Here is a 25,066-nt window from a genome sequence, read left to right on the forward strand (position 1 = left end):
GAAATTGTTCTTAACCGGAAGCACCACTTTAGCTAATGGGGCCTCCTGCTGCCACTGAGCCACCGGAGCATGATTTCTGTTCTCATCCTGAACCAAAGTTCTTAACCTGAAGCACTATTTCTGGGTTAGCGGAGTCTGTAACCTGAAGCGTATGTAACCTGAGGTACCACTGTAATAGAAGGCAATTCAGTTTTCTACACAATGGAGCCAGAGAATATTACAAGAAGAGCAATCTCTTCAAGCAACCTCTACAAGCCCAGAGGATAACATGATTCTTTCAAATCACTATGCTTAACGTTCTCCCAACACACCCCTAAGTTGATATTGGCTCTTGATTAAAAGCTTTTTAAAAATTTCCACACACCCAAGAACTTGGGAGAAGTTTTTTTTAAAGGCTGTTCAGTATTTACAAGATGCATGAAGGAAGATAGGATAGTACTGCTCATTCTTTAAAAATCCCTAGAGTTAGGATTCTTAGTGCTGCTTTAATGTTTCTAGGTGTTGGCTTTATGTTATTGTTTTCATCATAAATTCCCTTACAAAATGCTATGAAATGCAGGGTGCAACAGTGAAAGAACAATACACCCAAGGGACTAAGTCTGTAATCCTATGCCCTTATCTGACAACAAGTCCCACAGAACTCAGCAAGACTTACTTCCAGAGGACTGTAAGTGTATGTTTACTTCCTAGGTTATCAAAATGTGGATTGGTTATCCTTATCCAAATACTTATTAAACAGTGGAGGACACACATGAAAAGTAAACAGCAGTGTAACCACGAAACTACGCTCTTAAAAGCACAGGGCCTGTGTTTGTTCTCTCAGGTTGTGTAAGTGTGAATGTGGACATTCTACATTTTATAAAATATTTGCACTTTTATTGTTAGGTCTGCATACCTTGAATAGTATACCCACTCAGGCTCCAGCCTTGCTTTTACCTCAGAATATTGAAAAAAAACCCCACAAAGCTATGCACATCCCAGATGAACACTGTAACAAATAAATCCTGTATATGACAAAGTGATAAGTAGCTACGAGATGAAGATCAACAGTATGCTTTTTTTCTTTTTTTCAAACACCCTAGTCTCTTAACTCTCTGGACAGGTCAGATCCAAGTGTTATTTATTTATTGAAGTTTTCCTATCCCCTCTAGGCTGGAGAACTTCACATAAGAAAAGCTCAAAACAACCACCCTTCACCCCATCCTCAACCTAGCTAGTTAACCTATCTGCCAGCTGTTCACCTAAACTAATCCATGATCCAAAACAAAGGTGTAATTCAGATCCTGGGATCACTGCCAGTGTCAGAATTTGGGCTTTCAAATTTCAGTAGGACCCTGTGTAATGCCAAAATTCAGCACCCAGTGCAGGTGAACCAGTCGCACTCCCCTGAATCTGCCGCTGTTACTGCCCCCCACCCCTTTCAACTGCAGGTCAGTGTTACAGTTTTGTCAACAGGAATCTTAGTAACTGATTAATGTTCCGAAAGGGGGTGTGGCAGGAGAAAATGATATCACAACCTGCTTTGAATTGCTTAATATTGAGCCTGTGTGGTCTTTCTATTGCATTGTGTCCATTCAATTAGAAAAAAAACAGGAACATTTATACTTACGGAGTAGCTCTGTAGCTATTGTCATTATAGATCTGTTGTACAGGAACTTCAGAAACTGAGTAACCCACAGAACTGGCAACTCGATCTGTATAGTCAGCTACAGGGGTAGGTATTGCTGGCTCCGGATTTATGTTCTTCACCTGGAAGGACATACATGTGTTAAGATAAACACGTAACACTGAACAGGATACCGTCATCCCAGAGCAGAATACTTCTCTCGGCTTTTAATTGGCTGCATTTCAGATTCTAAAATGGCACAAAATGTGTATTTAAAGAAAGGATTAGACTCCACAGTAGAGGGCTGAACCCACAATGCAGCACTAAAGAACAGGTTGCCTGCCAGCTCTCTCTGCCCAAAGAGGTTATAATAAGCAACTACACTCAAGGAAGAATTATGCATTTTTCAAATGCCAAAATTTCGCACCAAACGAAGCCTGCCTCAAATGTGCATGTTGAGAATAAGGCTTTGTACAGATTCACTCTGGCTCCAGTGCGCTCCCATTGCTGGTGTTTGAAACTGTGTACGCATGACATTAGCCACTATGAATATCTATCCTGTAGGGGTTTGAGAGGCTGTTTAATGCCTCATACCAGCTTCCATCCAATTTACTAACTTAAACCACAGTTCAACAGCTATTGTGCGTGTGCAGGTGACAGCTTCCTGAATAGGGGTTTAGGGGGTTGCTGCAGTGGGGAAACCAAACAGGTAATGCACATTCCTGACCCTTCTTTGGCGCATACAGCAATGTGCAAGTGAGACTTGCAGAATGGGGTGCACAGTGATCATATCTTCTTAGTCTGACCCACAGCTGAAGAGATCCAAAATGAGACACCTTTCTAGAAGTCATTCTCAACAGCCCCTCACACATGGGACTACAATTGGAACAAATGCTATTCCCTGCCCCTTGTGTACTGTTCTGAGGTTCTCCCAGAGCTGTTTGGGGGGCACCCGGGTGCCCAGGGGTAGGAGACAGGGGGGGGGGGAGACCCATTATTCTAGCAGGACTCGTTGTACTGGTTCCTGCTACCACAACTGTTTACTTGAATTGGACCTACTGCAGTGATTTTTGCATGCCTGTTGAATTCCCAGTATCCCACACTAAGAACACCCGAGAGCTTCCCACAGGGGAATCCCCTTTCTTGACTCATCCAGAAAATACAGGCATTTAGTCACCTTCTCTGCTGTAGAACAACAGCAGGTGATGAAATGCACACATGGTAACATTAAGGTTCATTAAAAAAAATCAATATAAACAACTATCGCACGAAAATGAAAAACAACAAACCAACCCAGCAGTCCAGGAATAACTCAGACATCAAAACATAACTGGCTAATTAAAAGCTTAAGCAAGCTTAAAGACACAAACCAAGTCAGCCAGTAGAAAACGCTTTCAACTAGAGCCACAATTTCACCTGTCAGCAACAAACTATCACCAAGGGAGCCAGGCAGCCCACTCTGGGAAACGCATTCCACAGAAAAGGCTCAGCTCTCTACACCCTCACTGACCTCACCCAAAGCAGGCTGCCCAGAGCAGAATCCAAGTGCCTCCCCCTTGAGTGACTGGCTCTCTTATCAGCCAACTTCTCAGTTCAAAGAGCTTCCCAGGAGGCGGCTCCGACCCCCAGGCATGCTGGCTGAAGGCAAGACCCAGGATATCAATCCAGAGCCATCCAGGTCAGTTTCCATGCTGATGCATGAACAAATCACCCAGTCTCAGGAATGTTCAGCCCAAGGTGGCAGAATTTGTAAAAACAATTCTAACTATATGGCACCATGATATAAAAACAGTGTGGGTGGGGGCAGCTGTGACATCTTGCTAAATAATTCCAGTCGTGCCATTCTGAGGTGGGGCAGAAGTTACATATGGAGTGCACCACTCATATCAAGAGACACAGAACACACGTACTTCTCTTTTAAGAAATTTCGCTGCATGAATTGGAGCAGCTCTGACCACAAGAGATTGATGGCTAAGTATTGGGGAGGAGCCTTCTTCAGCTCAAAAGCTGCATTTCCTGTTGTCTAACTGGGGGGAGGAGGCCTGCATGCCAAAAGTGGGGTGTGGCTACCCCACCCCCTGCTCACACATGCTTTTTTAAAAAGAGTGCTTTTAAAAGCTTTTAAAGTAACAAACCCCAAACAACAATTAGCATGGAAAGGAAACCTTATTTCACGAGTACCTGCAAGCAGGGATTTTCTGGGATCACAGTTGGGGAATGAAGGGTTAACTCTCCTCCCAAGCTCTGCCTGGAGGGCGGGGGAGAGAAAGCCCCTCTCCTACATCACAATTAGGCTTCTGTTGTTTGGAAGTCTTTCAAGCCTAATTGCAGCACAGGGGGTCCTGGCTGGGGAAAGAAAGGTTTACAATGGCCACCCCAGGGGATAACTGTATATAAATGAAGGCTTTTTTTCAAGCCTGATAGCTGGAGGGCAGGGGTGCAGCAATAAGAGGGTGCTTATGATGCAGATGAGGAGGACCCAGGGGCTACATCTGGCACACAGGCTGATATTTTCCACCCCTGAGTTACAGGGTTTTATCAAATTCATACTGGCTTCAAAGATGCATGGGACTGAAGTGATTTGCAGTTTAACCAATGGGGCAAAATATTCCCTGCCAGTATCTGGATACCACACTAGAAAGCACCATGGTTCTAATCTCAGCATTTTGTGAAACAGTGTGCATAGACATTTGTTCTGTGAGTATACAGTCAAAACCTCCACTGCCTTGGGAGAAGAAAAGGCAAAGGAGTAAACCTTACAGAAATCCGGAATGGAGTCCCTAAGGTGGCGCCTTGTACACCTCCTTCCAGTGACCCCCTGCAGCCGAGCTGGTGCCAAATGCATAGGGAAGCACATGCCTGATGTTATTATGCTTTTATATTTGTTGGAATCTGCCCAGAGTGGCTATGGCAACCCAGTCAGATGGGTGAAGTACAAATAATAAAATTTGTTGTTGTTGTTACTGTTGTTGCTCCTTTGGACCACATCAGCGAGGTCAAGAGGGGGGGTGTCTTGTCATCTGGGCAGCCCAAGACCTCCATACACACTGCCCAGGCTTGCACCTCAGGAAGGTCACTTCCATGCTACTAACACAGCAGTTTGCCTTCACCCCTAGAGGTGCAATCCATTGTCTCTCGAGACAGAGGGATACCAACAACAACCCCATCCAAGAGGCTGGGTGTAACTACTTTCACAAAGGAACTACTTTCTTCTCAAATTCCATCTGATATTCAGTATTAGATATGGAGTGCTATGTGTCTTCACCTCACGATCTCTTTTGGGCAGAGGAAGGAGGGAGGGAAAGAGCAGTTTGACTGGTTTTTCAAACCTTACATGGATATTTGTTAGAGTGATTAAGGGGAAAGGTATCCCCCCCCCCAAAAAAATGGCATTCTTCCACAGTTTGTCATGTTCTATGTAGAATATGACAAAAAGCTTTTGGCTCCAAGTTCTCCAGAGGTTTAAAACTTCATACAGAGTTGCTGAAAGCCTACATCTCTTCACAGCCATAGCATAGCTTTGTCAGCTATGTTTTCCAGAGCACAGAAGCAGCTACTTAAGAGGGAAAAGGAGGGGGAGAAGTGTGACATTCCAGATGAAATAATTTCATCTTTCCAAAACACAAACAGTGCTGGAGGACAGCTCATACTCATTTCAATTTATGCTGAATTTCTTATTCTTTCTCTCTACCTTGGACACACCGTGTTCAAGGTGATTAATACTGTTGTTGTTTAAGGCAAAGCAAAAACAATGGCAATTCATAATGCAGGACACCAGAGGAAAGAAAAACAAAAACCAAGCTGGAAAAGGTGGTCTGCCTACAGCGGAAAGCCAAAAGAGTAAGGACTAAGTGGATTATGCAGAGCAAGGAATTCCCCATTCTGGCCATCATGACCAAGTAGACTAAGTGTGTGGACAAAATCTGCTCCTTATCTCTCCCCTTGTGGGGCAAATGAGAGAGATGGGTAGAGTCACTCACTGGTCAATCACCTGATATCACAATGATGCCAGAAGATGATTGTTGGGACCTCCTATGCAGGGCTTGCGAAGAGCCTTCTGCAGTCTGAATGTAAGACAGTCTGAATATAAGGCAGGTGGCTCCACCATGGAGCTACAGCTCCTCCTTTGCTAATGTTTCTAGGAAAGCAGCGTTTTCACTTATGTACCCAGTCACTGTATTCTTTTCAAACTTAATCTACTTTCCACACACCACAAACGAAAGATAGCTGTCCAATTAACACAACAACCCTTTTTAAAGGAATAGCTCCAGTAAAGTTTTAACCCTGAGAACTGGATTGGCACAAATTTCATCCTATTGATTTAAGGTCAATGGAACTCACTTATTTAGTTTAGCTGGTTTGTTGACCCAGCGTGTAAAGAATCAGTAACATGAGAACCAAATGATTTTCTCTATGGCGGAGACTAGAAAATTTTCAACTGCCTAAATTCACCTAAAGTGACTGCACATATTAGCATGTTAGCTGGAAGCAGGATTCTTGTGGGGACTATGGCATAAAAGAAAAGAGAACGTGCAAATCATGTTAAACAAGACTATTTCCCTAAGTTATAAGAGCTGCAGCAAGTCATCCTCTTGTTTGGCATAACTGAAATCCATGCATGACCTCTAGTTTTAAAGAGTGATGCAGAACAGGCAGATACCAGAGTATGGTGGTTCGCATTATATTTAAAAGGGCACACCTAAAATATGAAGTCTGAATGCAAATACATGTATCATCCATGATTGGCTGCAACTCCCAGTTGAGAATATGCTTGGTTGTAAACCCAAGTTTGTCTATTTACTGTGTAAAGTAAGCCTGAGGACATATATAATGGTTGTGGTAAGACACTGAGGCACTGAATAATCAACTCCGGAAGTCTGCCTGCTGATCCCATCAATTCAATAAATATACAAGACAAACTATGGTTTAGCAACGCAGCAATGAAGCCTGTATTTACATATATGCTCGCACCTCTCCCTGACACTTCCTGAGTTATGGCAAATATAGTTTGCTGTTAAATATGCAAAAGTAAATCATGATTGGCTGCAATCCTGAAAGTAACTTATTAAGTGGAACATGGGGGAAAAGGGGGAGGGTGCATGCAAGCCTGAGGCTTGATCATGCAACGCAAAACCATGGTTTGTCATTACAGAAACTGGCCCAGTATTGGTGGAGTTACTGCACCTGAGGAATGTTATGCACAGAGGAATGTTATGCAAGTCCTGGGAAGCTTGGTACCCTCATTTCCCCTGCACATCTAGTTTATAATTATTGCCAAAATTAGGTCAAAATCAGCATATGCCAAAGTAAAAGGAAGATTATCGGTCTTCTGACATGTGGATGTATCAAACACTCATCCATGTATCTCAGAAACCTAATCATGTATTTCATTTTAGGTTGATATATTGTACAGTGGTAAGGGACACGGGTGGCGTTGTGGTCTAAACCACTGAGCCTCTTGGGCTTGCTGATCAGAAAGTAGGCGGTTCGAATCCCCACCACGGAGTGAGCTCCCATTGCTCGGTCCCAGCTCCTGCCAACCTAGCAGTTCGAAATCATGCTAAAAAGTACAAGTAGATAAATAGGTACCGCTCCAGCGGGCAGGTAAGTGGTGTTTCAATGTACTGCTCTGGTTTCGGTGTTCTACTGCGCCAGAAGTGGCTTAGTCATGCTGGCCACATGACTCGGAAAACTGTCTGCGGACAAATGCCAGCTCCCTTGGCCTGTAAAGTGAGATGAGCACCGCAACCCCAGAGTCGTCTGCAACTGGACTTAACTGTCAGGGGTCCTTTACCTTTACCGTGGTACCTTGGATCCCGAACGTCCTGGAACTCAAGACGTTTTGCCTCCTAAACGCCGCAAACCCGGAAGCGATTGTTCCAGTTTGTGAATGTTCTTTCGGAACCCAAACATCTGACGGGGCTTCCATGGCTTCTGATTGGCTGCAGGAACTTCCTGCAGCCAATGAGAAGCCACAATTTGGTTTTCAAACGTTTTGGAAGTCGAACGAACCTCCAGAATGGATTCTGTTTGACTTCCAAGGTACGACTACATTACAAAGTGTGAAAAGGAAGACTTTTTTTAAAAAATCCCCCCCCCGCCACAAAATGAGAGAATGCTACAACTGTTTCTAATTACCATTTGAAGTATGGTGATATAAGAGTGTTTTTATGTGCACTCTAAAAGCTGTGACAGCCCACCTAACCTGGCTTTACAACTTGGATATACAGAGAGCTAGATAAGCCATTGAATATACTACTCGACAACAGTAACTATGACAGATTTTCATAGTTTTTGGAGATGGCTAACCTGTTGTCTCCAGATGTTGCTGAACTCCCCCCATTCCTTTTCACTGCAGCTGATGTGAGTTTTACTTGAGCAATAGCTAGAGGACCACAAGTCAGCCACACCTGGTTAAGCATGAATGAGCAGTGTTGCTAATACGTTACTCTCTTAAGTCATGGTTGACCTTGACCATTTCCAGGACATCTAAAAAGCAATATACATCCGATCCCACTACTTTCTGTTTGATCTATTAATAACTCTGGTCAGCCACAGTCCTAGGCTGTAACAAGTTGCAGAGCTTGGAACATGCAGTATAAAAGGCTCCATGAGTATTTAGTACTTTATCTGGATAATTCTAAATTGGTCACTGTGGATTTTCTGGGTGCACCTGAACAAAGTGTCATTAAAAAAAAAATTCAGTTACATATAAGTGAACCTCAGAACTCCCCCAGCATTAAAACAGAAGAGATTTCCTCTAAAGTGTTAATGTAGTTCTTCAAAAAAAGCCACCTCAAATATCAGAAGTTAGCCATAATTTTCTGCTTGGGATATCTGATCTCTGGTAAAGACAAAAAGCTACAGGTACTGTATAGTTATTCACTGGGATTTGTTATGTGGCTCAGGGTTTTTTTTTCACCCGCACTTCTCCTGGCAGAGTGAAACATGAGTAAACAAGTTCATTAGCTAGTAAAGAACACGCCCCGAAACTGTCTCACCGAAACATTTGCTTCATATCATGTAAGGCACTATATGAAGCAGTCAGTCCCTTTACACTGGCCTGATGGATAAAGGACAAACGAAGTCCGTGTCATGTGCAAGTCATAAAATATCAAAGTGCACAGTGAATACTGTACTCATAAAAGAGCAAGCATTAAACTGAGTCACTTTCCTAGTTAATTAAGCACCTCCAGCATAAGGAGGTGGGTTGCTTTTTATATTACAGTGAAGGTATTTTAAATGCTCAGCCTTGCATTTATAACATCTGCATCATTATCTCAAATGTTGTACTACTACCTCTCAAATTACCTGAAGTTACATTGAAAATTCTTTGTATTTATATTCCAAAAGAGCATTTAGACTTTGTAAATAGCACCAGCAAAACACAATCCAAGGGCCAATTCTGCACTGTATATGACCTGGGATATTTTCCTCTGCCCAGAACACACAACACCCACAGTGAACAGCACATTTAGCTTGTTCATTCTGAGTGTAAACTGCAATTTTACATGCTGCAAACCTGGAGAAAACCTATCCAGCACAAGCATTGTGCAACAAAGAGATAAAAATGGGTTGTCTTCCCTAGACTCCTATCAAGAATGAACCCTGCTGCCTCAAGAAATAATGCTTAGGAGGTGGGTTTAAAAAACACACAACTTCAAATAATCACTAAACTTAATGATTCTTCAGCATTGTAGTCACTAATGCACATGTCTATGTGTATAATCTTTAATGCAGACTCACAATTATTGAAGACAAAAATTTCAAAATAAAATATTAAAACATAACTTACCCATTCTTCTACATTGGGAGCCTCTTCATAACTTTTTACGTGGTCCCACAGGATATTCACTTTGCCATAGTAATTCATTTTACTTCGGGTTCTTGCTGCAAAGAATATTATTATGGCAAAAGCTACAACAAGGAGGAAGGCCAATACAATGGCAATAGCCTAGGAAAGGAACAGATCAATAGGAGTTTTAAAATGCAACAAATCAGAACAAAGATAGTCTTAAATTTGACTATCTATCCCTTTCAAAACTACAAGTAACAATGAGACAGAAACACATTGCTCTTAAGCAACTTACTCTTTTAGCCATCGTTACTTAACTGCACTTAACGGAATAGTTAAAATGGTGGCCCACCTCACAAGATTGTTGCAAAAACTGATTATGCATCGTAAATTACTCGGGATCTCAATGCAGGTAGAAATTCCTTACATTTATTTAGGCAAGCCATTCCTCAAACTGGATATACTCTGGATATCCAGAAACTCAGGCTTTCATGGGATTAAGAAAGGAATAATGAAAGCTAAAGGATAATTTAGAGATACCTGCCTTTCTAACAGTATTTTTTTTAAAAAAAGAAATGCTTAGCTCAATTAGGTGAACCTAGTGCTTAAAAATAAGGTGTCCTAGGGCAATCTCATTAACTGAGAAGTATGAATCCGCACCTGCCTGCGCTTTACTGGCCGAATCCACAGATACATGTGATTTTTTTTCCAAAGTCTTTTTTGTGCTCAGGAACAGGTTCCCAATTATCAACAGCAATGCAAGAAACCAGTTGCAGATGGCACGGTGGAGCAGAGGCACTCACCCTGTTTCTCAGGAGAACAGTGGAGGGGCAAGGTGGCAGCACCAGTGGAGCTACAGAAGTGTTCCTGCTGGTGTGTTTGCACTGCGCTAACATCGCCGCTGCTGTGCCCCTCCCAATTCTTCCTCCTGGTAAGCAGCAGTGACTTGTCTGCTATTGCAAGAAACAATTCTCAAATATTTGGGGGGAGGTCATCCGACATAAGCTCATACTTTGATTGGTTGGCTCCTGTTCTGCCAGTTCTGAACTAGCTCCCCATGATAGGGGCCCATCTTCATTTCAGCCTTCAGCCTACTTTTGTGTATCATAGGGCAGAAAAGAAACCAAGAGCCATTTCCTTCACATTCACTTCTGCAAAATTTTCTTAATTGGAAGGCAAGGCTGAGCAGAACTTTCTTGTGATAATTTTTTTTTTTTTTAAGATCAGGCTGTTGGGGGGGGAGGATTTGAGCATAATTTTTCATGCTTAGCCTTTAACTTCCTTGGGCAGAAGCAAACAATTGCATTCTTGCAATCAAAAAAATATGATTGCAGCTATTTAGCACCCCCATACTTTCATTTCAAATTATTTTTATTAATCCCCTTGAGATTTTTGCAAAAATCTTAGGTGGTGACCGATTGATTTTTTTAAACAAATGGAGAATTGAAACTTGTCCAAGACCATTCAATATGTCTACAGAGTTGAGTTACTGTCCATGAACATAATTGCCCAAGACAGCTAGCACAGGTTATTCAATTAAGGATCAACATAGACAAATCCATAAAAGGAACAGCTAAAAGGATTAGCATGGTTTGTTGGCTCCAGCTGCTTCCTAACAAGTGTTTCAATAATTCAAGTAGAGTTTAAACCAGGATACATAGATCTGAACTGAAGATTTAGAGGTGCAATGCGACTCCAGTAAATAAAACCGGTCAAGCCATGTTGAACCCCTATTCACTAGGTCTAGGCCTCCCTATTCACTAGGTCTAGGCCTCCAATTAATCATCTGGATCCTCTCTAGAGGAGTATACACAGTATTAAAAAACAGAGAACAATCACATTCTTGCAAAAGCTGCCCAAGGTTAGCTAAATAGCCACCAGTATAAGCTAATCAATAATTACTCAATTACAAAACTAGTTTTAGCATCATTATTCAGCACACCATTTGATTCAGGACTGAAATACAACTAGTATTTTGCATTTTGAATTTCTCAATTATCGCATCTACATACCTCCTGAGGTTCCACCACACAGTAGTGATACAAGTACTGATTCACAAAGACTCCAGTGTTTGTAGGAGAGTAAAAGGAGCTGCACATGGCATAAATCTGATTGTAGTACATCGATCCAGAAGCTTGTGCAGTTGGGTTCACTGCTAGTGTATATACAATGGCCGCAATAAATATCAAAAAGAGGAAGATGGAGCTTCCTATTATCAGGAGGAGGTAATACTTCCTTGACCTGGCTATGCTAGTCTTGGTAACGCCCGTTACAAAAACCACTAATCCAGCAATAAAGCAAAAAGCTGCCATTGCAATGATGAAGCCTTTTGCTCCTCGTGGATCAATATAATTTCCTCCATAGCCATAGCCATAAGAACTTCCAAAGCCACCAAAGGAGCTACCAAAACCGTAGCCAGATCCCATACCATAGCCATAGCCAGTTCCCAGACCAGTTCCCAGACCAGTTCCCAGGCCAGTTCCATACATATCCATGTCCCAAGCCAACGTGGATGCAACACATGCAAAGATGCCAATGGACATCACTATTATGAGAACCGACATGATCTTGATTATTCCTGGAGGGGAGGACCATTTGTAGAAGTGTTGAACTTCCTCTTCCGGATAGTAGGAATATGCAGGCTGAGAGTACATTGGCTGAGAATGGAATTCACCACCATACGCATTATTGCTTGGTACATAGTGTGAAGGTTTGCTGCAAAAATCCAAAAAAAACACACGCCTTGTTATGAACCGCTATTAAAATATGAAATATTAATTTCCCTAGATACCTCTGAAAACCATTTAATTACTGTCTTTTATAACAGCATACAGCATTATTATTATTATTATTATTATTATTATTATTATTATTATTATTATTATTTTATTTATACCTCGCCCATCTGGCTGGGTAGCTTCCACCCTGGGTAGCTTCCAACACACACAAAAGTAACAATAAAACATCAAACATAAATAGTAACAATCAGACCTTATATACAAAGTCACAAAAAGTTGTTTAAAATAAACAACTTATACCAAATAAAGTAGTATACAATAATGCATTAGACTCCAATAGTAAACACTAAAATTAAACATCAGCAAGTAATAATTAAACTGTTTACACTTATCAATTACAATAAAGAATTACATCTGCCATGTTTGAAATACACATTATATGGTATGCATGTATTCTGTGCAGTGTTTCACAAACTTTGACTGGCCTTAGTAGTCAATCCAAAATTTGTTGTCAGAATCCTACCCTTGGAAGACAGGGTCTTTGTCTGACAGTACACTAAATATATGGCAAGCAAGAGCCTGCACAAGGGTTGGCATCCATCTCCCATTCCAGCTGCATGTTCAAAGGACTCTGCAGAGGATGAGTCTGACCCACTTTCTAAAACCTTACATAACTTAGTTGTGTTCCGCCACAAGCTGCTGCTGCTGCCTGGCTAGCCAAAACTGACTGGGATTGGGTGGGGGTTGTGTGTGTGTGTGTGTGCGCACATGCACCTTGCAGTAAACAGGGGTGGTGGCTCCTTGCATACTAAGTACTTTCTAAATGCTGGAAAAGGAGCAGGAAGAAATGAACATCTCTGATGGGGCACAACACCATTCAGATCACCCCCTACCCTGCTTCTGAGCTTATGGGGAGTGGGCCCCTGCTGCACCTTCCTCTCCCCTCCACCCACACAGCTCTGTAGCTTTCATTTCAGTAACCTCTCCCACCTCTTGGAATCAAACTTCCTTCTCCCTCTCCAGTACACCTCCTGGTGCTTGAGCCTCTGCTGCTGTCTGTTCCACAGAACAGATGTTCACCATCTCCCTGTAAGTGGCATGGGCTGGAGGGCAACAGGGGTTCCCATGCTGAGCACTCCATAGTGCTGCGAAGTGGGGCACTTGCACACTCAGCCCTGATTAGTGCTGAGCAGAAAGAGTTGGGAGCACACAGCTGGACAGCTGCTTGCAGAAGGGTAGAGTCCTCCACATGTCATGGATTGATTTTCTGCCTGTTGGTTTTACATTTGAGCACATGTAACTGAATACAAAGAATACAAGTGGCATTTTTCTGCCCATAAGACTACAAGTGGAGTTGCGGGACAGAGGAAAGAGATTCTCCCCCACACATTTATGAACACAGGTATGGGTGCAATAAACTCTCTCAGGTAAGCCAGATTTATTGCATATTGTATGTGTGAGTGAGTTAAAAACCCCAAAATGTATTTTATTTCATACAAGTTATACTGTGTATACCACTTGAATGCAAAATGCCTCAAAATGGTTGGGAAATGAGAAAGTACTGTCCCTTTTTTAATACAGGAACAGGTGGTGACCCTTTCCTACTGTATTTTAAAAATGAAACAACCTCTAAAACGCCACAAGACAATTTTATAATTGACCTGGCGTGAGTTTTATATCTTGTGACAACGTTCACCTGCATTAGCTTAAAAAATTTGAAAAGCCATTTATACTGAATTTTCTAACATCTCCTATTCTTTAGCATTATTGCAGAGAGAGAAACAACCACAAAAGGACCTTCTAACAAAAATATGGCAAAAGACCTTTCATTAATGAGGATTACATACAAGAATATGATTGTAATATAGCAGTTTATAAGAAAATTACAATCTTTCAGAAGTTTATAAAAACCTGTTATAAAAAATCTCTGTCCCACAGATCATCCCATTGTCATCTCTGTAGCAAGTGAAAATCAATTACTGTATTTGCTCAAATGTAACGTGCACCTTTTTTGAACAAATTACGTTGCAAAAATTAGGGTGCAGATTAGATTCAATGGTGCATTAGATTCACATAAATACGGTAATAGGTAGGGTGGTATTTGGGAGGGAAGCTTGATGCTTTCTAAAAGAAGCAGACATCTTCAGCCATAATACCAATATGAAGTTCATTCTGTATTTAAATTTATGAGAGGCAAAGCCCACAGGTTGGACTGACCTGTAGGAACAAGCGTGCCCATAGGAATGCCATCACGGGCTTAATGACGTCATTGCACTGGCTTGAGAAAAGCATCACATTACCAAACTATAGTAGCTGAAGACTGGTCAGGCACATTTCCCAACTAGTCCTTTCCACTAACATAGAACCAGGATTTGATTAATCTTCCCAGTCACTCATGTGGGCAAGAAAACAAAGGCCTCTGTGGACCACCCTTTCCTGACCAAGTGAAGTCCAGGTGTTTTGGAAACCCATCAGCCCCAGTAAACATTCAAGGTTCCCCAGATTGTGGGAGGCTGACACATGCTATCACAATCGGCACAGAAAAACCATCCTTCCCCCATGAACTTCCTCTATGTCAGTAAGTAAATGGTACTTTTGCCAGTCATTTCCAATGCAACATTCCAGTCAGTAGGAAAGTACAGTCGAACCTCCAGCTCACAAGGCTGGAAAGCAGACAATTCTTTGCACATTATTAAATATTCAGTTATTCAGTAAATATCTCCTGACAGAAAACATACACGTTTATAAACACAAAAAGTGCAGGTGTTGAAGCCTTCACCAGTCACAATATGCAGAAACAGCAAAGATCAACAGTACTGTTATCACATTAAGCAATGACTCCTCGACCTTAAGCACCTTACATTGAGAGAAGTCTTACCAGATTTAAACACAGGATTTATTTCCACCTCATAGTCACAATTCCTAGGTACTGTGGGCTAACAGATCTGCAGAGATTATATTTGCATTCCAGCAGCCTTCTACCAAACTTAAGCCGTGTTTTAAAAAGAGGGATGATTGGATAAGCCAATCTGAAGCGGATGGGCTAGATGCATTCTGTAGCTAGAGTGTACTTTTAAAAAAAAAAAAAAGCCACTCAGTTGCATGACATAATGTTTAGAATGTTGAACTATGACCTGGGAGACGAGGGTTCAAATCCCCATTCAGCCATGCAGCTCACTGGGTAAACCTTGGGCCAGTTAACATCTCCTTGCCTAACCTACCTCACAGCGCTGTTGTGAGGAGGAAACGGAAAGGAAGAGAACCATGCACACCACCTTGAGCTCCTTGGAAGAAAAAAGGTGGTATGTAAATGTGATAAATAAAATATGGACTCAGTTTCAGCAAGACCTTAGTTTGCTATGAAATCCACAAACCTGCTTGCTAAGGAAACTTATTTTCCCCATCAAGCAGCTAACCTCTCCCACCATTGTATTGTCACAACCATTTTGAAATGTCTCCATATATACAGTGGATTTAACAATACTCTCTCTACTCTAAGGCTGTACAATTTATAGCAGGGGCAGGATAGTCTACCCCCCTTATGCCCTTGATTCTCAATAGTAAGTGTACGTCCACACACATAGAGTACCTATGTTGAGCTTTAAAATGGTGTCTGCTTTATGGCTACTACCATTATATAATTTAATTTTCAAAATATGTATTGTTTTAGTGACAAAGTAGCTAGCATAAACTGCATCTACTGTTTATACAATTAATGTTGGGAGCTGCCAGAATTCTTATCTTTAACAGTGTACACTAGTTATCAACAATAATTTGAACTAGCACGGAGAAAAGAAAAACAGATATTTACAATTCATCGGGTCGATAAGGCGGCGGACTTTCAAATGGCCTCGATGACATAGTGGAAGCTCTGGACTGTTTAGCTGCAAGAATTTAAATCTATAAGAAGAAATGGGGAAAAAAGAAACTCAACTTAGAATATTAAGTCAACCATAACCAAACCATCAATAGTTATACACACCAATATGGAGTTGTAAGTTTCTAAATTACAATAACGGGACAACTCTTTTCAGCAAAGTAGATGTAGACAGCAGAGACGGAATGATTTATGTTCTATAAAGGGTCGCCACATTTTTTGGCCCGTAAGCACATTTACAAATTGGTGAACCCATCATAGGCACACAAACACACCCCATAACAAACCATGCACTGCAACCAATTATATCAGCTACAATGCTTCCTTAAAGCCCAATTTCAGCAGCATGAGGGGACTTTGAGGACACACATGCACATGCAAGTACCATCCCTGTTTACCATGTATGATACAGGGGCAACTATTTATGTTCCATCTAAATTTACAGGAAATCCCAAGTGTGTTTACAAGGAAGTATGTTTTACTTGGTAAATGGTATTGCACCTATATAAGTATGCACAGGACTGCAGCTTATGGATACAATATAAACTGAGGCACCCCCTCTCCAGTTCTCATAATTAGCTTCCTCATTCATTCCTTTTAATATAATTAAATTGATTCCATCTATTGAAAATAGATTTGGTCAATACTCTTCAATCCAATTCAAACTTTTAAAGATACATCCTTTTATCTTGCTCCCAGACAGCAGCTCCCTTGTTCATTTTAGGTGAGATGGCAGATCTACACATACGCTCAACGGCAGTGTTTTCATGTAATGTTAAGCTATGGTGCATGGTTGGTTTAAACCATACTGTTCATGAGTTGCAGGCTTGTCCATACAGATTATTATGCACTTCCATTTCACAACCCACTCTGGCCAGCTGTGACAACAAACCACAAGCTTTGGCTTACCCTGAAGTTTGAACCAGAGATTCTTGTTTGCTTCTCTCTAAATTCACCATGATGTTATCATGGTTTGTTTGGGAAAAACAACCGACAGAGTACTGGTTCAGACGTCATGCTAGCCCAAGGCTTGTGGTTTGTAAGTTGTTGCTCCTGTCTGGACAAAGAGGGGAATGTAAAGAAAGCACTCAAGTTGTGGGCACTTCCAAGCTGTTTGCATATTATGGTTAAAAAACAAGCCACACACTTTATATGTTTTATGTGATGGATCAGGGGCATTTCACGCAGGGGCATTTGTGTTCTCTATATAATGCCACACTGCACACCAGTATTTCTTTTTAGCATTCCACATTGCTATATCATAAATGTAGGACCGAGCTCTCTTCAGTTTTTAAACATGAACATTTGCAAACATGATCTATGCTCAGATCATCCCTACATTTCATGATTTACGCTACAATCCAAAACACACTTCCCAGGGAGCAGGTTCCATTGAACTAAATGGGATTAATTTCTGAACAAACCTATTCCAGGACACTGGAAAGTCCAACAAACACAAAATCACATTTGGCTTAACAAACATACATACAAAGCAAGGGAAGCAGATCCACCTGCTGTGTGTTCTGGCTATCGATCTACGCAACTTGAAAAATGTGGTATAGATACATATTACTATAATATTCCACCTAATTGCAGTCCCACATTCTGAAGCAATCGCCCTCTTAATTTAGGAATGTACTGGAAACCAACATGCAAGAATGAGAAAACCCCCTTTTAAAAATATAATGTATTCATTTTGTTAACTAAAACTGTGTGTCATGTCTTTGCACAAAATTGGAAAAAATTCAACCAGATCTCAACACTGATAACGCTTACAATTTCAACCCATTCTACCAGCCTGCACTTACACATGCTATTATTTAATTCTGTGACAAGTCTATGTGAAACCAGTTTCCAAGCATTTGACTGATCAGAGTCCACCCTTGGCCAAGACGTCAAACTTATCCAACCTCCCAGTGCATTGTTCAGAACGTGCAATGCTTGATGACGCACTCGCAGGACTCCTCTAACTTACCAGAGTGTCCTAGTTCTCTGCTTGGCATACAGAACCAGTAGCCTTTAACATGAACCCATCTACTGTATAGCAAAAACCAATTAAAGCATGCTCTTCAACATAACAAACTCGCAGCACAACCCTACAGACATTTGCAAAGAAGCAAGTCCCATTGGATTCATAGGGATTTACACTTAAGTAAAAGTGTGCATAGAATTACAGCCTTAGGAAATGAGAGAACAGAAAAGTCAAACAATTAAAGAAAATCATTTATGCCCTCAGGCCACCTATTTAAAAAGATGCCCTCACTGTCGAGATAAAACTGAATTGGAGCAAAGAACAAGGAAATAGCAGGGGGGGGAGAGTGGATTTTAATGTGCTTTAGCCAGTGTAAAATTCCATATTAATTTCTGCAGATTAACAGTAATCCTAACCATGTCTACTCAGAAATCCTATTGAAATCAACAGGTAAATTACTCCCAGGTAAGTGAGATTAGGCTTTGAATTTAGAATACAGTGTAAAAGTTTGCCACCTAGGGCTCTAAAGACCTGCCAGACTCAGTGCCTTGTTTACAACCACACTTTCAAGAAACACGGCTCAGAGTGAAAGCAAGCTAATTCCTAAATGATAGACAAAAGAACAAACAAGAATTCGTAAGGATCAGGGAGGCTTAAACACCTGGTCGATGAGCAGTGCTCATTTAAAACTGGACGCGTCTTTGAGCGAATCATATTAGACCAACAACATTCATGCCACTTAACCAAAATAAAGTTTAGGGTCGATAAATTAATATATTTCGATAACGACCGCAGACTTTGCATGAGAACGACGAAGAGGCAGCTGCGGCAAGAAATTAAATCTCAGTTATATGGAGGAAAATTAAATCTCAGCCGCCTGGAGGAAAGAATGGCAAATGAGTATCCTGTGAAGTTTTAAGTTTCGGATAAGCGTCCTGTAAAGTTTTAAGAGGAAAGTGGAGAGGGTGGGGACTAGAGAAGCAAGGCTGTCTTCCCCCTTTCTTCCCCACCCACCACAAATAAAGCTCCCTCACAACAGCCAACTCCAGGTAACCTGAAAGAGCTGGCTCCATCCAGAGCGATTTGGGTTAACCTCACAATCTCAGCCCACGCAGCAAGGCTGAACAGCTTAAGCCCTGGCTTGGGACTCGCAAGCATAAACGAGATATCCCACCTGAAATCACTACTAAGCCTGAGCAAAGTCAGTCAGAGCATAGTTTTCCCACCCCCCTCTTGAAATAGTCTACACCTATCACGTTTTGGACTCACCCAAACAGCTCCCCAACAAAGAAAAGCGCACCTTGGCTCGCCGATGAACTGCGACCTGCTGCGCGCCTCGCTCTCCCCTCAAGAACTTGCATCTCTTCCTCCAACTCCGCCTCCTCCTCCTTCTCCCCGCAGCCAAGAACGAGCGGGGGAGCGCCACACCCGAGCGGAGCATGCGCACTGCCGGCACACCTGGGGGGTTGAAAGGGAGGGGGCGGGGTGAGGAGTTCCCCGCTCCCTCGAAACCAGCCAAGCTCGCTCGGGAATGAGAGGCTCGGAATGCGCGCACGGCGCAACCCCATTGGCCCAGCGCCTTCCCTCTCCTAGCTCGGGGGCGGGGCCCGGAATGGCCGAGGGAGTAGGAGAGCGGGAATGCCGCGCGCGGGGATGTGACCTCTTCACCTGATACTCACCTGCCGGCGGCAAACAGGTTGTTCCTGCAAGCGCTTGGAGGGGAGAGAGCGCATTTAAAGGGACAAGGCTCAGTCGGGAGGAAGAGGAGCTCCGCTCTCGGCGTCTCGTTCGGGATGCCGGGACGAGACTGGCACACAAAAAGTGCCTCGACGCGCTTACCCAGGTGGGGTGAACTTCGCCGAGACTGCCGCGTCATCCTGGCGTCCTTGAAACCAGGTGTTCTTGCGAGGAATCGCTCACATACCTGAGAGGGGGTGCGGGGACGGAGGGAGGGAGGCGGTTCGTTCCCTCGCTCAGGTGTTGGGTAATTGTCCTGACTCTCTTAAATTCGGAGTTCTTACATGATGGTCAAATAAAAACATGTCCACGAAACACCAAACAAAACATGTCCACAAAAAAGACCATTTAAATAACTGGCATTTTAAAAAATCTAAGACGTTTAGAACAATAGGAGCCAACTCGTAGGGGCCCAGGGGCCTTCACCCACCCATAAAATATTTGAGGGGGTCTGCCTGCCCCTCCCCCCAGTTAATGAGCATTGTCATGCAAATAGTGTGCATATGCACATCTTGTGATTGATTATGCGACACAGGCTTACTTGCCTCCTCCCCCCCAATATTTTATTCAAATTATTCACGTTTATTCAACACAGTCTCCACTGTCCCTCATTCCAAGAAAACCAGACCCTAGTGGCTGGGGAGGTAAATAATAAATAATAATTTATTCTTTATATCCCGCCCATCCGGCTGGGTTTCCCCAGCCACTGAGGTTTATTTTTATTTTTTTTAAGGATATTTATTGAATTTTCACAAAAAACAAAGAGTTACAGTATAAAAAGAAAACACAAAGAAGAAAAAAAGAGAGAAAAAAATACATAAAAACATATATAAAAAGATATAAAAAACGTACAAAGATAAATAGAAAAAATTAAAAGAAACAAATTAGTTTTTCTATCTTGATTTTCATTTGCTTGTTTCCCTGACCACCTCACGCCTCCCTTTTTTGTATTCCCCTTCACATGATTGGTTCAGCAAATCCTTACCCTCTTTCATTTATCTTAACTCTATATCTCAACATATTATAACTATATATTTTCATCCGTTATCAATCCATTTTTACATATTCTTATTAACCTTGTTGCTAATACCACTTAGTTTTAATCCAACATCATTTTAACATTCATTGATTTTACAATGTTTCTGCAAATAGTCTTTAAATTTCTTCCAATCTTCTTCCACCAACTCTTCTCCCTGGTCTCGGATTCTGCCAGTCATTTCCGCCAGTTCCATATAGTCTATCACCTTCATGTGCCACTCTTCCAGGGTGGGTAAATCTTGTGTCTTCCACCCAGCCACTGGGGTTTAGTTTACTTGGAATGAGGGATAGTGGAGACTGTGTTGTCTTTATGATATATGTTTGTTTACACATATATACAACCTGAATCCACGATGGAGGGGTTCAAAGCATTAACACCCCAAGAAAGTCTTGCTTCTCCCATACTCACAGCCTTGGATCCCAGCAGAGACCACACATGTCTTATCTCTCTTCCTCTCTCTCCCCCTTTCCAGTTTGCAGCTTTTCTTCCAGCTTCTAGCTCACATATCTCTCCACTTTGGGCTTTTGTCTTTCTAACTAATAGACAATTGAAGAAGGCACAGAGCCACTTCCTTTGTTCCCTTAAGGACCCATACTTAGCAGGCTTTACCAGGCTGCCTGGCTATTCCAAGAATTAGAAGAGGGCTCCCAAGCAATAGAAGGGTCTCCACCTACAGCCTACTGCCCACCCCCACCCCAAACTCATAACATGTTGTTTTTCAGAACTTACAGAATCGACAGTGGGTGTGATTAAATGAGCGGGAGTGTAGAAAGAGGAAGTTGTTATGTATAATTGTTACCCAGTGATTCCATGAGATAAGTTATCAGTTAAAGTGTTCCTGTCTCAGCGATAGATGTAATATGTTTTGGGACTAGAGAACTACAGAGTTTTCTAGAGATGTTTATTTCCATGATGTGCCAAAAATGATGGTGAGCCAGCCACTTATGTATATGTTGCTGAACACCTTGTTTTGTTGACAGAAGTGTTATTTTTCTCATTGAAAAGCACTCATATACTAGTTGGTGGGAAGGCCTTGGCATACAACCACAAAACCAACATGCTAAAATGTTTAGAAAGTCTTCAGAATGAGAGAAATGTGCACAATTAGAAGATTCAGTACAAATCTGCAGGGGGTATAGAGAGGAACATGGGAAGCTCCATTGTGCACTCACACAGACCAAAGAGCCATCCAGCTCAGTCTTGTTTACATAACCTTTCCCCATCCTGGAGCCTCCTGAAGTTTTGGACTCCAATTCCCTTCAGACACAGAGTGAAATACTTTTTGTTTTCTTTTTTCTTCTTGCCAAGCAGCCAAAACAAAGCAGCCAGGACACACAACAAGGGTAGCCACAGACACATACTGATAGCAGCAACTTTTAATGTTTCACTGAATGGCCATGAAGTTGGGAATCGGGAAATGGGAGTTTGAGCTCCACCAGGGAAAATTTTGCATGCCCATAAAAAAGTCCTGTCTCTATGATGTAAAATCTTCAGAAAAGCAATTTTTCTGGGTTTTTGTGAGGAGGGTAGTTTTATTTATCTATTTTTAAAAATATATGCAATATTGTGTGTTGTAGCCAACATTGCTATTCTGATCACTTGCGCACTGGAACTCTCCTCTCCTGTGCAGCCCTCTGCACATGCTCAAAATCTGCCTCAGAGAGTTGGGCGGTCCTCCAAAGCAGATTTTGGAGACCTGTGAGGAGAGGAAAGGGAAGTTCCACTGCATGGGTGGAACACGACTCACACAGGTTTGGATACAACCTTTACCCCCATGAAATCTAAACTTATTTTAGTTTTAACAGCATAAACAGTATTTTTTATGGCTTAATTAGCATGTATAATTATATTTTGCATATTTATAAACATTACAGAACAATCTGATGCAAGCATACTTTGAAGTAAAAGCATTCTGTTTAGTAGAGTTTATTCCCAGTTCAGTAAACAGACAGGAAGGGAGAGGAGAAAAGGTCAGCCTCAAGGGAGTGTCTCCAAACTAGATCAAAGGTCTCCAGAAGAAGGCAAAGCTTTTTTTTTTTAATTAAAAAAACGTTTTTATTAATTTTTATTGGGTTACAAAAGTACGTACAGCATCTCTGCTTTCAGTTCATAGAGTTCTTTCTACAGATTATGGATCATATTCCGTGTGAGACGCTGGTGTTAGACAGTATAAAGTTGGAGGAGAAAAAAGAGAGGTATGGAGAGCCAGCAGGGTTGGGGGGGGGAGAGAAGTTTCATTCTTCTACATAGTGTATGTGTAAGGTTTTTGTGTCAGCGTCACATGGGTAGGTTCTATTTCTATTCATTTATTAGTTTTTGTTGGCAGCGAGAGACATGGGGAGGGGGGCAGGGCATGATTAGTTGCCTATACAGTAGTTGACTGCAGTGAGTTTTGTTTGAGTGTGTGAGGGGGAGGGGGTTGTTGGGTCAACTTAGCCATATTGATTCATATACTGTTGGTGGGTTCCTGTTCTTGTCTTGTTGGGCTGTGTATGTAATAAAGGGGAGCCACACTGGGATGAAATCGTCCTCTTTTGTTTGTCCCCGTGCTAAGAAGACAGCAAAACTGAGGTTCACATTTAAATGTAGAAATGTATCTTGGATTGGTGTGTTATGCATACACAATATACATAGAAATTTGAGTTCTTCATTGTCTCGCACAAAAATCTTTAAACTACGCAGTTTGAGTTGGTTGAGTTAGCATTTCTCATATATATATTCCAGTGGTCCCCCCAATTTCAAATTTTCATGAGCCTTCACATCTCTAGTCAGGGGCTAAGGAGAGGGAGCTCCCAGGACTCAAACCTACACTGCAGATGTCACAGAGCAGGCTAGTTTCAGCAAGCCATTGTCATATCTATGGTCTGAAGGTGACTTTGTTTGAAACCAACCCAGATTGTGGGTTCCACAATTCTCATGGACATCCGATCAAGCTGAATGTTGGAAGATTCAGGAGAGATAAAAGAAAGAACTTCTACCCACAAGCATAGTTAAACTGTGGAACTCACTTCCACAGGGGGCAATGACGGCCATCAAACTTTGAGATCTTCAAAAGAGGATTAGACAAATTCATGGATGAGAGTGACATCAGTGATCAGTGGCTACTAACCATAACCGCTGTGCTCTGCCTCACTGCTAGAAATGGTGATTCTTCTGAAAACCAGTGGGTGGAAACCACAAGACGGGAGACTACAGTACTCTTGTGTTCATGTCCTGTCTGCGGTTTCCTACAAATACCTGAGTAGCCACAGTGAGAACAAGATGCTGGACTAGATGGGTAATTGGCCTGATTCAACAGGCTCTTCTTATGTTCAGAAGCATAAAAACAAAACGCTTCTAAGCGCCCATCTCCTCCCACCGTGTGGGTGAAAAGAGAGGAGGGGGAAAGCACACAAGCCCAGGAAGGAGGCATGTGTAATTCACATAGCAGCTAAACAATGGTTTGGTGTTACACCTAAAGGCAGCCAGAGATGATTCTGCAGTTTAGGTGATTGCATACATTCCACTTGAAATGCTTCGCTTCAGTGATGTATCATAGCAGGATAATGAATGAATATGCTTCATCATTGGGTTATTTATTTATTTATTTATTTTATGTATTACCTGCCCTTCATCCTAGGGTGTGTTACAGCACTATAAAATAAAACATTAAAACCAGTTTAAAACAAATTTAGTTATTTCTATTTTGGAATAGGAAATAAATCAATCCATCTGCTTTTGATGAAAACTATACTGGCACACTGTCCCTCAGCTGAAGAGTCTGGTAGAAAAATATTGAATAAAACATTTCTAGGAATACCTTGCCATGTGCTAAACTGAGCACCTGCTGGAAGAGTTTAACAAATTTCCTCGTCATGGTTATAAATGAGTAGGCTTCTTGCATAAATAAATATGTATTTGTGTAGATATAGCAATTAGGAAACTCTTTCGTTCATCTCATGATTCATGTGCTCACAAACAAGTTATTAAAGAGGTTGACAAATCCTAATGATTAAGCACGGATAAGTTCAGCTATAACAAGAGTTGCATCGTTCTATTTAAATATTTTCCCTTTACCTTAGGCTTTCATTTCCTCTTTCTTGCATAATGCTTTGATTTGTGACTTAATCATTTCCCTGGCACCCTTCTCTGACATAATTATATTGAAAAAGAGGATATCAAGCATTAAAATGAATTGGGAACATACAGATTAAGTTTTGACAGATGTTGGATCCAAAGAGAAAGCTACTACATGCCCCAGGATAAAAAACCTCAAGGATGGGCCACACACAGTGGGATTGAAATGTATAGTGATGTTTAATT

At 41.7% G+C, this 25,066-nt stretch overlaps 1 protein-coding gene across 3 annotated transcripts in view; it reads right to left on the bottom strand.

The window, feature by feature from the left end:
* OCLN (occludin) overlaps positions 1-19,807 on the bottom strand; it is a 29,319-nt gene extending 9,512 nt beyond the window's left edge. The window contains exons 1-5 of one of the 3 annotated variants that reach the window (XM_053409199.1): positions 19,668-19,807; positions 15,951-16,039; positions 11,414-12,116; positions 9,402-9,560; positions 1,610-1,749 (exon numbers count right to left, since the gene is read on the bottom strand). In XM_053409199.1, the coding sequence (XP_053265174.1) occupies positions 1,610-1,749; positions 9,402-9,560; positions 11,414-12,116; positions 15,951-16,000 (1,052 nt within the window). In that variant the 5' untranslated portion in view covers positions 16,001-16,039; positions 19,668-19,807. Of the gene's footprint in view, positions 1-1,609; positions 1,750-9,401; positions 9,561-11,413; positions 12,117-15,950; positions 16,040-19,257; positions 19,397-19,667 lie in introns of those variants that run through there. The other 2 variants (XM_053409197.1, XM_053409198.1) reach the window with 2 other exon arrangements.
* Between the last annotated feature and the right edge of the window lie 5,259 nt (positions 19,808-25,066).

This window comes from Podarcis raffonei, chromosome 11 (genome assembly GCF_027172205.1).
Source record: "Podarcis raffonei isolate rPodRaf1 chromosome 11, rPodRaf1.pri, whole genome shotgun sequence".
Lineage (NCBI taxonomy): Eukaryota > Metazoa > Chordata > Lepidosauria > Squamata > Lacertidae > Podarcis > Podarcis raffonei.